The following is an 18,447-nucleotide window of genomic DNA, read 5'->3' as shown; positions in this document are numbered from 1 at the left end:
GTAATTGTTTACCACTAGTGGCTACATAACATTACATAATAATAGGGGTTGTGAAAAGATTCTGACTGATACAGAACTGTGACGAGAGAGTTATGCCTTGCCAATGACAACTGGTTGCACATCATACAGAAATTGCTAATGTCAGTGACATCAGGACCATCTCAACCAGTTGCCTTGAGAACATTTCGAAGGAAACTGAACACAATGGAGATTTGGGGTTGGGTACCTTGTAAATGGGCATTTTTTCTTTCTTATTTTTGCTAAATGATGCAAGATATTGAGTCCACTAATGCCCAATGAGGCATTTAACATGCAGTTTGTGGAGGATGTAGTTTAGGCCAGAGGTGTTTCTGTGATTTTTTTTTTTAGCGAGCGTTTTACATGCCACATCTTGTACCACTCATTCAGGTTACTGTGAAAATGGTCCAGAATGTTTATATCAAGGTTTTTGGTGACAAAGTGTTGCCCCCCTTTTGTTTTTACATCTATGTGGTGAATGTGCTGTGGTCACTGCCATCTTCCAATATGAAAACAGTCATGTTCACAGAGTTGTATGTATACTTTCCTGGTTTGATGAACACTCAGTGACTGTATTGCACCTCAGCTGCTCTGCTAGATCACATAGTCATACTCCCTCAGAAAATGTCTGTGGCTATTTGGGAAAGTGGATGAAGTGTAGTAATTGGTATCTCCACAGTTTGGTTGCTCTATTGGGATCTAATCATGAATGATTGGATTAAGCTACATGTAGCATATCTGAAGAAAATTGTGGAATTTCCTTCTCACCGAACTGAAGGCTTTATGTGAGCTACAGATGGTGTTACTTTTTTCCCAGTGTAATTATCATACATTGATGGACCGCCAGAGAAACAATAACAGAAAAATTTGTAATTATTTTTGGATGTCAAGGGCTACTTCTGATTACCTTTCCATAAGAGTGGTAATTCATTTGTGAAGATGTAATCAAGAAACAATATAGTTGCATAATAAACATACTCACATTTCCATCCATAGTGATTCTGTAATTTCTTAACTTTACTGGCATTGATAATTTTATCATGAATCACAGGCCTTTACTCTATGAACATTATCAGTCGTTCTGTATTTATTGCACCTACTTTCACTTTTTACACATAACTGCTTTTCACTACTTTGCAAAATAGCTGTCCTGTCTTAACTCCACAGCAATGCACAAGCTACCAGTGAATGATATTATTCTTTCACTATTTCAGTGATTATGGATTTTCAGTGACAAAACCAGATGTCACAAACAATTGATTCCATGGTTTTGTCACGCATGGTAACTGGTGCTCCATCTGAGTAGCTAAACATAAAATGCATTGCCACTATTATGTATGGTAAAATAAACAGTTGAGTAAAAAAACTGGAGTGCTGTCATATGCGTGCAGCCCAGGCGTACCTATAGGTCCTGTATCCCACATATGTGCATGCATACTTGTCTATAATTGTCACAATTTGTCTTATTTTTTCCAGTGGGTAGTCAAAAAGAGCAGAAGAAACCAGAAGAAAAGGAATTCATCTGTCCAGAAGGGCAAGGAAATGGAAACTTTGCAGATCCTGCTACCTGCCGCAGGTTTTATCAAGTGTGTACATATTATCATGTTATGAATTTAAAACAACTTTTATTAACTCTCTGTTTGTTGATGCCTTTCCATACATTAAATAAAATAGCTTTTTGATATGGAGTAGAACATGGTAGCATGCAATTTCTGTGTCTGTTACAGTGTGTGGACAACTATCCTTATCTCAACAGATGCCCATCAGGATTGTATTTTGATGACATCAGTAAGCTGTGTACATTCAAGAATGAAGCTAGATGTGGTCCCATTGCCACAAGTAAGATGCAAAGATATAAAAAATTTTAATACCATTGTAATACACTGCCTCTTCTGTCGCACAAATTCACTCATTTGAAAACAAATTTTCAGCCCCAGCACCCAGCACAGAACCTCCAGTAGACTTGGCAAAGAAATGTGACACAAGTGCTTGCACTCTACCATACTGCTTCTGCTCCAAGGATGGCACACTTGTTCCAGGAGGTCTGGATCCTGAGGAGGTACTGTGTAGATGATTGGAACAATAATAATAGCATAAGCAATAAGATTTAATTTTCAGTGCAATTTCCACAAGCAGCCATTAACTGGAATGTGTCCTCACTCACTCACTCAACCAACCAACCAACTACCCACCCACCCATCACATTCCATAAATTCCATCATGAAGGAGAGACTTTATGGTTGTGGAACAAGTTGAATTGCATATTAAATGTCAACAGCAGTCACTGAAGACTATTTTTGTAAATTACAATCATAATACATTATGATTGTGTTAATCTACTCACACTGATAATTATAGGGATAGAGTATTAGAAATTTGGAAAGGACTGATTGTGACCTATCATATAAAGAAGGCCTTGAGTTGCTCACAGGCACAACAAAAATAAACTACAGCAGTTTAAAAGAAAAATACCTTTTGGATGCTGCACATTAATTTCTTTTTCAGTTTTCTTGTGCATACAGACCCATTCTGGTTTATTTACAAGGCACCTTCAGTGGATCAGATCAGCATATAATTCATTATTTGCAAACCAAACAGCTTTCCCTCAAACGAAAAAAAAAAAAAAAAAAAATGGTTGAAACCTTGCAGTTTTTCTTGCAGTCACTTCGTTTTTGAAACACAGCACTGTAATTGTCATTTTCTGTGTCCTGAGAGTCATTAATTCATATATTTCAGCATCTGGGCAAGGCGTTCTTAATTAGTCAAGACACATGCACATTCACACAAATGCAACTCACACACAAATGGTCACTGTCTCCAGGCATTAAGGCACAAATGAAACTGCACGAGATGTGAGTGGTAGTCTAGTTGGGGTGAGTAGTGGGCATGGGCATGGGATAGGATTGAATGGGAGGAGGAAGAGATAGCAGGGTAGAGATGGGGAAGATGCTAGTGCTGTTAGGTGCAGCACTGGGAGGCTGTGCTGGCATGGGGAGGGGGTGGGGGAGGGTAAGAAGAAAAGTAAAGAAAGGGAAAGGATTATGATATGGCACTAGCAAGATAGAAGACATGTTTAGTACTGGACAGGGAGCACCGAAGAAGATAGTCTGGTGGACAGGGGCTAGTGATTGAGGCCAGCGGGGTTATGAGAATGAAGGGTATGTTGCAGGGAGAGTTACCACATGTGAAATTCGGAAAATTTAGTATTATTGGGAAGAAATCAGATGGCACAGGCTATGAAGCAATCTTTAAAGTGTTGGGTGGCATGGTCAGGAACTGGTAGATCTAGTCATCTCTTGATCCCACTTTGGTAGTGGCCATTCATGTGGTCAGACAGCTTGTTAGTTGTCATCCCCATGTAGAATGCAGCACAGAGGCTACAGCTAAGTTGTTGGATCAAATGTCCCCTCCTTTGATGGGCTATGAGATGCCTTTGAAAGGACTGGAGTAAGTAGCAGAGGGAGAATGTATGTGACAGGTCTTGCCTTTAGGACTATTGCAAGGATAAGGCCCGAACCCTACCCTGCTCTCCCTTCTCATCCCTGACCCCAGTCTCTTCCTTACCATCACTACCCATCCCAGCTAAATTACTGTTCATATGTAATACAGTCACATTCAGGCCTTAGTGCCTAGAGACAGTGGCCATGTGTATGTGAGTTGTGCTTGTATAAATGCATTTGAGTTTTCTACTGCTGAAGAAGGACTTTGTGCAAAAGCTGATATATTTCTAGCATTCTTTCTCCTTGTGCATATATGTGACTCAGCATCTTTGTTATGTGGTGAGTAGCAATCTATTCTTTCCATACTGTTGTTGTTCTATCTTGACATTCCATTAGTTGGGTTTATGTTACATATGTACATGTATGTAAGGAAAAAACAACTAGTTGTGGGGAGGCAAAAAGATGCTGCTACTCCTCTTCCACTGCTCAGCTGCTGCCTTGATATTATAATGAAAATTACTCTGACTTAAGGTAAGGAAAGAAATGACTGAAGCATTCATACAACAAAACAGATTTAGTAATATCTGTTTTGAAAGGTTTCTAATTTCTTTAGTCTTATCTAGTTTTGAAGCTCTCTTTCCTCCAATATGTTGTGTTTGCTTTCTCACTAGCAAGTGTAATGAAGTTTAACAAAACATGATGTTGTTGCAGACTATATTTCTTCACTTGTGAGATAGTTACAATAAAAAACAGGCACAAGACTAAAATTCTTAGTCTTTTGGTAAACTATATCCCATGAAACATGAAATCTGTGTGCTGGAGTGAGACTGAGATCCAAGCAGTTAGATGGGAGAACACTGTGAGCAAAAGTGTGTTTTCAAAGTTTTTGTTTGGGTATTCATGTGGTGCATGTATTTAGCTGGCCACACATGACAAAAAATAGGAATTTTATGAAAAAAGCACACTTAGTAGCAAAACAAAAATTTAAAATTGTAGCTTTCAAGATTCTTTCATCAGCGAAAGACATTTTACTGTCTAAATCCAGATCAATCTGGCAAACACATTACTCAGCAACTTCTAAAGACAGTAAATATGGGGTGTTCAAAAAGTCTTTCCGCAATGCCGCATTATTGTTAGCCGCACATGCCGTATGATTGTTCACCTGCCTGGGTTATTTCACTTCAAGTGGACTCTCCAACATTCCACTGTTTGGTTTATCTCAGCCAGCGTCAGTAGTATCATTGGTGTGTGTCATTACATGTTGATGTGAACGTTTAAGTTTAGTTCCTTTGTTCGTTTATTTTGTTTTTGTCACTGTTAAAATGCTAATAATTGAAGATCATGTGTTTTTAGTTGAACAAGTGTTCAAAGCTGGTGGTAAATACACAGTTTCAGTTTGTCAAACATTTAATTCAGTTTTCCCTGAGACAACACTCCCACACTGCGATACGTTGCAAGATTTGATTAACAATTTTGAAGTACGAGTTCAGTGTTTGGAAACATGATTAGACAAATTGAATTGTGTATTCAACAACAGGGTGGACACTTGACTTGTATTTCACCGAGTTTCATTTCACTATACTAACTGCAGCATACGGCATGATGGCTAACAATCATATGGCACTGTGGAGAGACTTTTTGAACACCCCATATAATTTTTAGAATGCTACCATACAGTAATTCTTCTGACTGTGGTATTTTCTACAGTGTGCTGGAAGCTTGTGCCATCTTGAGGCAGCTCCCCCGAGTATTCTATGTTTTTGTACAGTAGTGTTTAACATGTTGGAGATAGGAGTAAGTCACAAAACTGGAACTGCTTGTAATTTACAAACATATGTTTTAACTCCATCCTCAAACAGTTTACAGGAATATCTGGATTCAAGAAAAGGAGAAAATTGCAGGCAGCATGAAAAGCAACAACACTGATTGTAAATGCATTTGTATTTGTACACCATGTAATAATCATTTGTCTTTGAAGTTTATCAGTTTCCTCATGTAAATAGTAAGCAAGCCGTAATGGGCAAATTGTAGCTCCTTAGTACCAAGCAGCAGCTTCTTTTCCAAAGTAGCAGCTTTCCTGCAAATTTTTTGCCATGACTTGAAATGAGGGGGGGGGGGGGGGGGGGTGTTGAAATAATTTCACCACGATGCTGTTGAAGTGGCTCTGTAGTAATACCATTGAATCTACTCGTGGTACTTCAGTGAAGAGAGATATGACATCAAAGTTGACTAGATTAAATTTTTGTCCAGATATACAGCTTGAAACACTTTCATAAAATCTATCAAGTTCTTGATGTAGTGGGGACAATGACTAGTAAGAGCTTTTAGCTCACTGCCGCCTACTTACCGTCTGGTGAAAGAAAAGAAACAGATACACAGATACAGTAGCTGTGCCACATGAATGGATTTTGGAATTCACTCATTAGCAGCTATGCCACATGTTGGCTTTCCATACATTGGCATATGTTTGAATGCTTAGTGTTCACTATTGGGCGTAGTGGATCTGCCTATAAACCTCCAGTGGTACCAGATCAATAGAGTACAATTTCTGATCATATCCTTGTCCAACCCTGAGTTACTAAGGAGTAGTGAGATGATTTACCTTTTTACTGCTGGTTTATTTATTTACATGTAAAGTTCTGTACAACCAAATTGAGGAGCAAATCTCCAAGGTCATGGAATGTGTCAGTACATGAAATTACAACATAATAATAATAATAATAATAATAATAATAATAGATAAAAATAAAATGCTTATGAACCCAAAAAAAGTCAAGCCATAAATTTAAGTAAATGCATTCAATAATATAACATAAGAATCGGCTTAATTTTTCAAGGAACTCCTCAACAGAATAAAAGGAGTGACCCATGAGGAAACTCCTCAGTTTCGATTTGAAAGCATGTGAATTATTGCTAAGATTTTTGAATACTTGTGATAGCTTATTGAAAATGGATGCAGCAGTACAGTGCAAGTATGGATGCAAGAGTTAAGGAAGTAAATCCAAATGCAGTTTGGATTTCTGCTGAGTATTGACTGAGTGAAAGCTGCTTATTCTTGTGAATAAGCTGATATTGTGAACAAGAAATGACAGTAAATAATGTATGAGTTTTAAAAAACTCTTTATTGCCATTGGACTAGCTCTCCTACATAGTTTGTAATTATATGTGACATTTGTTTGAGTACAAAAGCCTTTTAGTGTTAAAATTTGTGCATCATGTTCTGAAAGGCCATTCACACTTTTACCAACAGAATTCCCATCTAATAATGAAGAGGGGATAAAAATATTGTCTATGGCTGTGCTACTGTTCCCCTGTACCCTAGTTGGGAAAAAACACACTCTGCATCAGATCATATGAATTTAGGAGATATACCAATATCCTTTTTCTTGCACAATTGTATACAAAATTAATATCGAAGTCACCACATATAACTGATATCTGGTACTTTATATAAAGCAAATTAAGAACCCTCTCTAGCTTGAGCAGAAATGCTCTGAAGTCATAGTTAGGGAACCTATAAACAACAACAATTAGAAATTTAGTTTCACTAAATTCAACTGCCCCTGCACAACATTCAAATATCTGTGCAGTGCCGTGATATGTCTATGTACTCAAATAGAATACTGTTTTTTTTACGTACATGGCCACTCCCCCACTCTGCAAGGAACTACTTGAGAAACAGCCAGCTAATCTGTATTCTGATAAAGAAAACCTCTGAATTGTCAAATTATTTAAGTGGTGCTCCGATATACCATTAATTTCAGAGTCGACATCTATAAGCGTTCACTAACTTTATCTCTAATACCTCTTATATTTTGATGAAATATGCTAATTTCTTCTCTACTTGGAAACATGACGTCCTATGAAGGTAATTCCTTAGTTAGAGGTGCTCCGATATACCATTAATTTCAGAGTCGACATCTATAAGCGTTCACTAACTTTATCTCTAATACCTCTTATATTTTGATGAAATATGCTAATTTCTTCTCTACTTGGAAACATGACGTCCTATGAAGGTAATTCCTTAGTTAGAGGGACTTCCTTTAAGCAGGTATAACTACCAGTTGACTTCAATTTTAAAAAGGTGCAGCTCTAACACGAACTACTATAGGAATTTTTCCATGAGCGATCCCATCACCCACCACCACACTGTCTCCTGTAAGCTTTGCTAGCCTCCCCTTCCCATATCCATTGAGGTGCAAGCCATGCCTAGTGAAACCCAATCTATCAATAGACTCAATTGGCACCATTGCAATGTGACCCATGCCCTCTACCACCAATGCCTATTCATCCCCATGTTAACATGCCTAACAGCCGCATTACGATGAGGCCGATCATGACACTGAAACAGCTGCACAAAATGCACATTAGTGCCACCTGTTTGAGTAGCTATTTTTACCAGGTCACCACCTACATCATATTCCGTGTCCCTATCAAGACTATTCCCTGCTCCACCCATTATATCTACCTGATCCTCCTTCATAAAATTCCTACATAACTCCCCTACGCTGTCAGTCACCTGAGCCAACCCCGCACTAGGCTTCACAATGCTGGTGACCTGATACTCACTGCCCACACTTTGTGCAGCTGCTGGCCCACACCTCTACCATGTGAACTACCTAGCAGCAGAACCTTCTTCTTTCTGTTAGAATTTGCAACAGACTTAGGCCTCCTAACTGCTGGGGACTGCTGCATGTTTCCTACAGCTACAGCTACAAGAGGCTCCTCTCCACTCAACTCTGACATTTGGTCAAATCTATTGCATGTGCACTAAGTACAACTATCTGAATACCTCCTTCTCCTCCTAGCTGCCTTCTTACCAACTGCCAGTTCTCATTCCCCTCAACCTATTTATTTTCTCCTTTGTGTATTGTAACTGCACCTGAAGGGCACAGATCTTATGCTCCTGCTCATCTTATTTCTACTACAGATTCTGCATTCCCAGGAGAGGATCTCACTAGAATCCCCACTGGCTTCCCCACTGCATTCCCTGCAATGAAAATACTTTGAACAAATCCCACACTGTAATCCACTACTCACAAACCTACAACTGAGCCCACACTCCTCACTCATGATAAAATTTTACAGTTACTGAAAAAATGTCTACGTTACCTACATTCAATTACACCAGTAGAACTATTTATAGAACTAAAAATAGCGGTCTCCAAATTATCTCTCTACTAAGAAATCTACAACTTTTACTAAAATACTAAACCACAACTAATACCATTATCATGTTGATAGGCTGTTGCAAGTAAGCAGTCCATCGCATCACCTCCTTATTCCAACAAGGCTGTAAGGAAAACAGTCTGCTGCGCAAACTCATTTCCTTGATTCATAGCTTTTGCAACATCTTCAAGCTGCACAGAATCTCCTCCCCACAGAGCTGTTCTGTAAGGGAATGCTCCTCAATGACTTTCTTAATAAATTCTTTTGGGTTATGAGACAAGTCTTGGCATTGCCTTGTAGCAAATTTTTGACGAATTTTCTGCTTGTCATTTTTATGTCTTGGGCTCTACGGGTGTCAAGGACAGCACATAATAAGTCGGTCCTCTGGTTACAATGAAAGAAACTTTTATTGGTAACACACATATGAACAGTTCATGATTCTGATGTGGAACAGAAAATAAGAGCAACTTCTAGCATAACTAGAGTTCTCACTATAGTCCAGATCAGTGTCCTAGATCAATATTTGGTCAGTGTCCTGGTTGGTGTCCACCTTGGTCATGTGCAGGCAGTTCGGTGTGTGGGTCACACTGACACACTGGATTGACATCTGGTCGGAGATTGGGATGGTACTGAGACTGCTGCTGAAGGTCACTGCTTATGGATGAGCTGCAAAGAGCAGCCGGCATTAAGCCTGAAGTGAAAGTGGCTACTGTTGGCTGGAGGATGTGCAGCATCTTAAATAATCTGCAGAAGGATTTCTATGAGAGATGAAAGTCACATGAGATGCAGATGCTTGTCACTTGGTGCACTGACAAAATGTAGTGCCACATTTGCAGCACCATGGTCAGTGGTACGTTCTGCTAGCAGGCAATACTAGTGACTCTCGTGAAGCCCACTGGAGGCTGGTGTGTATGCAAAGGGCCGTGTATGTTACTATTATCCTCAGGCATGTACAAAGTGGGATGTGTGTTGCTGTCATATGGTGTGTACACAGAGCAGTATGTATGAACAGAATTGGGATTGCTGTTCATGTCTGGCTTCAGCAGAGGATGTTCGAAGGTATGGCAACCCACCAGCTTTGTATATTTTCTGTGGTGGTATGTTGCCAGGGAATGGCCAGACATGCCATCTTCAGCTAAAGTGTTGGTTTCATATCCAGTTTGATCCTTTATAGCTGCTGGACTTTTTGCCTAGGGCCCAACAGGTGAAGTAATGGCATGCCTTGAGTACAGAAGTTGTGACAAAGAAGATGTCAACAACGAAATCTGCAAAGAATGCCCACATTTCCATACAGCACACCTATTTGGGGAGCAGATGGTGTGCAGCTTCAAGATACTGCAAATGCTACAAATAAAGAAGGCTAGTCTGCTCAGCAGATTGACATTCTTAAAGCAGTTCACAGGTAAGGAGGTGATGCTGTGGTTCACTTACTTGCAACATCCCATGAACATGATGATGATAAAACTCATTCTACAGTGTGCTAGTTTGACCCTGATGTGGAAACATACCCAGGTCAGCAGGCTAGAACTGGACAAAATTCCATAAACTCTGGTCACTTGTCAGCTGCACTTGCATACAGTCTCTCACCCTGAACAGGGGCTTGGTTGGATGGAAACATTTTTGCAACCAGTGAACTCAGCAAAACAATGCAATATGTTCCACCAACTTCTGTGGGCTCGTATGCATAATATCACTAGTTCTAAGAGTATTACCTAAATGTGAGATCACGTTGAGCAAGCAAACTATGGTCTCCCATCTGACACCACCAAAGGGAGACATGCAGAGTCCTTAACAAAGCCACAATGCCAAAGAACAACATGTTGGTGGCAGGATACAGGGCTGTAAATGCCCTCCATGAGGACAATGACATAATCATTTTCACAACGGTCAAAGGCAGTCCAGTACAATGATACTGTTATGACCATATGACTATTGGCAGAAGAATGAGATACCACCACAGGATCTGGCATAAGAGTAAGTAAAGAAAGGTTTTACATCAGCAGTGACAAGGATGATCATCTCACTGCTCAGCATCTCAGGACTGGCCAAGGATACGGCCAGACTGTTGTATGCTAGATGTTTGTTACAACTTTGGCTTTATGGCATCCAAAAATATACAAAGAGGAAGTTCCTCTCCATTCAAGAGTTAACACTAAAAATTTGCCAACAGGTAGCACAGCCAAACACCTGGCACACCTCTAAAACCACATCAAGAACTTGAAAGAGTTCATGAAAATGCTTCAAGAGATACACTGATCAGCCAAACCATTATCACCATTACCTACTGTGATGTTGGAGGCCACCTGGTGGCATTGTGGGCACATGACACAATAACAAAAGTGTGTAAGCAAAGCAGACACAGATGGGAGGTTACCCTAGCAGAGATATGGAGTGCAGATGAGTAAATCCTTTGAAGTAAGCAACTCTGACAAAGGGCAGATTATTATTATGCAGAGCCTCTGAATCAGTATCTAAAAAATAGTGAAGCTGGTCAAATGTTCACGTGCTGCTGTTGTGAGCATCTACAGAAAGAGGTAGATGGGCAGTGAAACTAACACTATGCACTAAAAGGTTGGATGTCAATGCCTCTTCTCAGAATGTGGGGCTCAAAGGCTTGTCTGCTCAGTAAAGTAGGATAGATGGTGACCTGTGTCATCTCTGCTGCTAGAACACAATGCTGGTGCACACACAAATGTTTCAGAGCACACCATTTATCATACATTGTTGAACATGGAGCTCCAAAGCACACCACACCCACATGTTCACATGCTGACCCAATGATATTGTCATTTATAATTGCTGTGTGCATGGGACCATTGGGATTCAGCCATTGATCAATGGAAATGTGTCACCTCTTTGAGTGAATCACATTTTTGCTACATCAATTCAATGGTCAGCTCCACAATTGCTGTCATCAAGGTGAATGGTGGCTCAAAACATGCAACACGACAAGGACACAGGATGATGGGAACATTATTATGCTATAGGAGACATTCTTCTGTGCTGGTATGGGAGCTGTGGTAGTAATCGAAGATGCACTGACAGCTGAAGCCACCTGCATCCCTTCATGCTTGATATCTTCCCGATGGCACTGTCATCTTTCAGCAGTATAATTGTCCATGTCTCAGAGCCAGAACTGTGCTACAGTGGTTTGAGGAGCATTACAGTGAATTCACATTGATGTCCTGGTGACCAAATTCACCTGATGTAAATCCTATGGGACCCACCTGGGTCGCTATCGGGCACTGTCACTGTGTGCACTGATCAGTGGCCCGTTATTCACATAAATTACAAGACCTGTGCATAGACATCTAATGCCACAATCTCCACAAATCTACCAACAAACAGTCAGATCCCTGATAGACAGAATCAGTGAGGTATTTTGTTCCAAAGGCAGACAAACAAGCTATTAAACAAGTGGTCATAATGTTTTGGCTCAGTGTTGTATGTCTGGACAAGGATCCACTCATAGCTTCAACACCGTGCCTGTCTTCGCAGAGGTACCACTAGAAGATTCCTTTGTAGTACTAGAGAGTAACTTTGACAGCTCCACTGTGAAACTGTTTCGACATGTACTCATCACCACCTACTTCCAGTATGGAGGAAAGTTCTATTAGCAGATTGCTGGGATCACCATGGGATCCCCTCTAGCATCAGACATTGCTAATCTATATGCGAAACACTTCAAGGAAACAGCACATCTGAAACCAAAGGCATTCTACATATATGTGGAAGACACATTCATGGTTAGGCCCTAAGGAGGAGGAAATCTACCAGAATTCCTCTGTTTCCTTAATACCATGTTCACTGTGGGTGTGAAAGGAAATAGATGCCTACCATTCCTAGACATTCTGATAAAGAAGAACCATGATGGAATGCTGAATGATTCTAAAGGTAGAAGACAGGCATAGACATTTGACATAAATGCCAACAACTACCACCATCCAACAAAATGCTGATCTCTTCTCACTACCCAGTACACAGAGTGTGAGCCATAAGTGACAAGGAAAGTCTGCCAAACACATTATAGGATCTGTGTGAAACCTATCACAAGAAAATCTACTTGGAGACACAAATAAGAAGTGTTTTCCAGACAAGCAAGGAGAAGAAAGAAAACCATCCAGAAGAAGAGAACAAATCCTTGATATTCTTTTCATACACCTTGGCTTTGTTGACTAATAAGTTGCCAGTAAGTTACACAGCTCTTAGATAGGATAACCAGATACATTAATGGGGACAACTTTTGCAGTAGATGGAACAGTTCTGGCTTAGCATATTTTAAGAAAAAACCTTGCTGGCACTCACTGTCTACTACTTTAAGTTCTGTGAATTGTTGCCTCTATTATTCCATATAGAGTGTAAATGGACAAAATGATGGTGATAGGGATGTGACCATTAGCTACTGTATTCCAGTGTAAGATAGCTGCTGACATATGTCCATCTGGTGGTGGTACCACTCTTCTTGAGCTGCCATCTGAGGAGCTAGTTGCTGTTGTAACAGGGTCATTTGAAGTTTTTGTTGCTCTAACAGCTTAGCCAAAGCTGGGTCCCTCTTGAAATCCTTTTTCACTTGTCAGTTTTAGTCTGAAGGTTATTTCCATAAACAGAGTCCAGGTCACAATGATTTCAATGATAGTGTACGAAACATGAAGCAGATGGAGCATGGAGAGAATTAAACACAAAGTGCCTGTTGCTGATTATGGTTGACATTATAATAGCCTCGGATGGACAGAACAGCACTGATCACGTGGTGCTGTTGTCAGGGCCTGGAGATCACATGAAGATCAGTGGCACCCTTTTGGCTATGTTTTGAAAAAGTGGTAACTAACACTAAGTTGGAGGTGTCCTTCACACTGTCATTGGCAACTTCCATAATCAGCGCTATATTTACATTTGCTGGTTATACACCTGCCCTGGCAGTGCCTTCACTGCTGTTTTGTTCTCTGTGGAACAAGGCCCATATTTTCTTATTCTTTTTCTGTCTGGTACAAAAGATTCTACATACAGTATATAGTAATAGTAATATTTAATGTAACCATAACAACACTATTCTTATAATGTAGAGCAAATAATTGTGAAATCATATTTTATGTCTCATCTTGAGATATGCTGTGAATATGCTGTTTGTTTGGAGAGTGTAAAATATTTATCCATCCAGGTGCACCCGTACTGTTAGTGAAAGAAGAAAAAAAATAATACTATGATATTTTTGTCAGATAGGCTAGTTCTTTTTAACTTGTCATCTTCATCCTTTGATTGAATCAAAATCATTTACAACTAGTTATGAAATTAATTTAGTTCATAAAAGTTTGCTTTTACCTTGCAGATTCCCCAAATAATTTTCCTGACATTTGATGGAGCAATAAATCTAAATAATTTTGACCATTACATGAAAGTATTCGATCCAGAGCGGAAAAATCCAAATGGCTGCCCAATTCGTGGCACATTTTTTGTTGCTCATGAGTACAGCAATTACAACATGATACAGAAGCTTGCACATGAAGGTCATGAAATTGCAACTGAAACCATATCGTGAGTATAAACCTATGTAGGCAAAGATTCTATCATTTTACAGTACTCATTGAAGCTCTAAAATATTTTTATAGTAATACTGCAATATGTTTGTTATTTCTAGACTTCAGCAAGGTCTCCAGGATAAAGGATATGAGGAATGGGTTGGTGAAATGATAGGAATGAAAAAAATACTCCACCATTTTGCAAACATTTCGAAGAATGACATAGTGGGAATGAGAGCTCCATATTTGAAGCCAGGCAGGAACACACAGTATGAGGTGAGGGCAGGTTTCAATATTTGTTATAATACAGCCCCAGATAAAGAAAACTTCATATTAGAAGGGTCATTAAAAAGTGAACTCATGCTTGTAATCAGATATGTCAAAACTCACAACTAGAACCTATAATTAGTACTTTCATGCCTGCAGAATTTGAAGGGTGATTAATTACAGGTACTTCAAGACTTTGGCTATATTTATGATAGCTCTGTTGGAATACCACCTCTCAAGATGCCTATATGGCCATATACACTTGATTATAAGATACCACATGAATGCCGTTCTGGAACTTGTCCATCGCGTTCGTTTCCAGGTAAGTCTTTTTTAAAGTATGTACAAGTATGTCTATCACATTAAAACAGAAGAGGAGACAAGTCAACAGACCATTATCAGTGTTCTTAAAACTTAAAGAGAAATACAAAGCACTCCTTTATAGAAAGTATGCATGTAACACCTGAACCACCAGAATATGATTTACTACAATACATATTCAACAGTTGCAGTTCCTATTGTTTCCATTAAGGAATGAAACAGGTTCCTGTCATGAAATTTTGTAAAGACAGTTGTAAAACCAGTGAGTGTCTGTGTATTATTTCACTGATGATTTTGGGGTGAAATAAAAGGCTGTTTATTGATGTATCATGATATTTTTGTAGTGGTGCACCTAAAATGTGCTTTTATCTGGCTGCTGTTGGAAAATTACTCCTTATCTCTCGTGTCTTCATTCTAATCTGAAGTGTTGTTAGAAAAACAGAAATGATTCCAACCTTCAAGCATGAAACATGGGTTGTTCAACTGAAGAACAGTAAAGAAATTAAGATTCTAAATAAGTTCAAATATCTTGGTGAATCCATAACCTGGAACTTAAATGAGAAAGCTTCAATAGAGAGCAGAACAACTAAACTGAACCAAACACATGGAACACCAAATTCAGAGATGGAATTTTTCCAGGAAAACTAAAGATAAGCAGGGTGGTACCAGAGTACAAGAAAAGAGCTAAGGGTGACCCCCAGCGACTCCATACAAGTTTCACTGGTATCCTGTCTCTCAAAAATCCTAGAAATGCTTATGTATAATACATAAATTGATTATCTGGACAAACATAACACTCTTGTATCATCACAGCACAGTTTCAGAAAGGGTAAATCTAGAGACTCAATGACTGTCAGTCTGGCAGCTTACATTGTACAGCCCTCAGACAAATAGAAAGCTGTCTCTTCAATGTTTCTGAATCTCTCCAAAACATTCAACACTAATGACCATGAAACACTGATACGAATGTAGGAAAACTATAGCATTTGAAGGCAAGCAGGAGGGAGGATATAATCATACTTATGCAACAGGAAACAGTATGTATCAAAACAGAACACATACCAGTCAGAAACCAAAGCCATGGAATATGGAGTGCCACAGGGATTGCTCATGAGACTGTTGCTATTTAGGCTGTTCATTAAGAGAAAGAAAAGAAAGTATTGTATGCAGGACAACATGACAATATTGATAAGTGACCAAAATGCAGAACAGCTTGAGAGAAGGGCATACATTCCTGCATATATCACAGTTCAATGGCTCTTGGAAAATAAATTGGTTATATATCTAAAAAAGATGATGTATGCTGTATTCAGAAACAAAGAGAAGGCTGTATACATGAGTTTAGAGGTGGATGAAACAAGGCTGTAAGAAGCAGAATGCACTAGGTTCTTAGGTATTACTGCGTCTAATGAAACAAAATGGAAACATCATACCCATTCTACCTGTAATACACTAAGCCCCATCATATTCATAATGAAGCAGATATTGCAGTATGCAAACAAAGCTTCTGAGTACATCATATACTCTCATACCTGCAGTGTGGAGTAACAGTGTGGGAAAACTCAAACATTCAAGAAACGAAAACATTGTTCACATTTTAGAAAAATTACTTTTGAAACATACAGAAACTACTTAAAAAATCTAGGTGTCTTAACTTTTACATCTTGGTACATATATAAAACAACAATGTACAGCATAAAACATAGTGCACAGTGGATTACAAATGCTAGTGTACATACCAAAACACATGGAGGAAAAATGATTTACAAAGCATATCCCACTAACTGACAATGCTTGAAAACGGCCCTCAGTATTCAGGCATCACATTATAAAGAATTCTGCCTAAAAACCTCCATAACAATGTACATGACACCAAATTTTGGGAGAAATTCAAAGACTATTTGGTGGAAAAGGCATTTTGTAGTGTTGAAGAGTAGTTATCACATTACATTTCTATGTATTGTATCAATGATGTTATGTTGTACACAAAATTGTTAGGAAATAGGTGATAATGAATGTTTTCTATTTCTGATGTGTCCTATATTACATGTACATTTACTGTACATAATGTAATTCCACGGGATCAAATAAAATTCAGTTCATTTCAAACACTACCACTTTATAGTTAAATGTGAACCAACATTATTCAGGTTCAGCTGCAAATCAAAAAACAATAAACTAAGAAGCCAGCCACAAGAATCATCAAAACAATCAACATAAAACACAAAATAAATGGATAATGTAGATTGCTGCATAATTTTGTGGTGTATCATGAAAGTGAGTCAGTAATAGATACAAAATGAAATGTGAGGATTGCCTCTTTCTGTCGTACATCAAGATTATCAGAACCAGGCTAGTGAAACAATTATTCAACTGATTCTAAAAGATCTAGGTTGATTTAGAAGTGTTAAATACAGACAGGAAAATAAAATTTTTATTTGAACGTGAATGTAGTAGTGAGTATATTTTTATATCATGTAATTACATTATACCCCTAGTATACTATAAGTTACTGTAAAACTAATTATACCATTTTCATATTGTTCATTTTTTTTTTTTTGTCACTGTTGGACCAATATATAAATTTGGTAAAACTGTCTGGGTGAGCACTGAGCAGATCTTCTGGTAGTTTTTTTCACTTCTTTACTCTTCTACTAACATAAGAATGTTTACCTGCTGCATTGTTGTTACATAATTTTTCACTTAATTTTTACTGATGGCCTTTCCTTCTCTCACCTGTTCCGTCAGTGACCAGTCTTTGTCCTATGTATTCCCATGTAGTCTCACCCACATAGTCCTCCCAGTGCAGCTTATATCCTTTGCTTGCAAGACTTACCATATCAATTTCTTAATTGTTTCCATGACATTAGTTCTTCTTCTGTAGTGTCCCATCAATATAGCTGACTGTCCTCCATTTCATTCCTTCCATCTGTTTCAGCAGTCTTCACTGGTGCTAGCATATCCTAGTACTGTACTCAAACAGAGTCTTACAAGGGACATGTAGGCTTTCTCCTTTGTACCCTTGCTTCTGCCTTTCAGAATCCACATTAATATATGCAGAGATTTACATGCCCCATTTTGTGCCTCACCTATGCGAAGTCCCCACCATAGTTTTCCAGCACACAGTATCACATCAAGGTATCCTGCAACAAACTGAAAATAGAGAAGAAAAGATGATTCTGAGGAACAGACATGCAAGGCTTAAACAAAAACATTTAAATGGAAACAATACACTGCTGATAAAGAAGGACAGCGATGTTGGAAAAAAGCAGTCTGATGCATTCTTAACCGAGCGAGGTGGCGCAGTAGTTAGCACACTGGACTTGCATTCGAGAGGACGACGGTTCAATCCCGTCTCCGGCCATCCTGATTTAGGTTTTCCGTGATTTCCCTAAATCGTTTCAGGCAAATGCCGGGATGGTTCCTTTGAAAGGGCATGGCCGATTTCCTTCCCAATCCTTCCCTAACCCAAGCCCGCGCTACGTCTCTAATGACCTCGTTGTCGACGGGACATTAAACACTAACCACCACCACCATCTGATGCATTCTTACTTTCATCACATTGTTTTGCTCAAAAAATACTTGTGGCACTAGTACTTTCATTTTATTCATGATCACCACTGTCACTGTCATCGTGACATTCATTTGTTGGCAGTCTCCATCCTCATGAATCCTATGCTCACTAATAACTCCAAACCACATCATGTTCGAAAATT

The 18,447-nt window shown here is 39.0% G+C and overlaps 1 protein-coding gene across 1 annotated transcript in view; it reads left to right on the top strand.

The window, feature by feature from the left end:
• Positions 1–18,447, top strand: part of LOC126194967 (chitin deacetylase 1) — a 224,975-nt gene that overhangs the window by 184,030 nt on the left and 22,498 nt on the right. Inside the window, exons 2-7 of the mRNA XM_049933360.1 lie at positions 1,495–1,604; positions 1,746–1,857; positions 1,950–2,077; positions 13,954–14,159; positions 14,263–14,419; positions 14,594–14,732. Coding sequence (XP_049789317.1) covers positions 1,495–1,604; positions 1,746–1,857; positions 1,950–2,077; positions 13,954–14,159; positions 14,263–14,419; positions 14,594–14,732 — 852 coding nt within the window. The remainder of the gene's footprint in view (positions 1–1,494; positions 1,605–1,745; positions 1,858–1,949; positions 2,078–13,953; positions 14,160–14,262; positions 14,420–14,593; positions 14,733–18,447) is intronic.

This window comes from Schistocerca nitens, chromosome 7 (genome assembly GCF_023898315.1).
Source record: "Schistocerca nitens isolate TAMUIC-IGC-003100 chromosome 7, iqSchNite1.1, whole genome shotgun sequence".
NCBI lineage: Eukaryota > Metazoa > Arthropoda > Insecta > Orthoptera > Acrididae > Schistocerca > Schistocerca nitens.
Note: the sequence above shows the minus strand (reverse complement) of the source record. Positions and strands in the feature narration are given on the sequence as shown.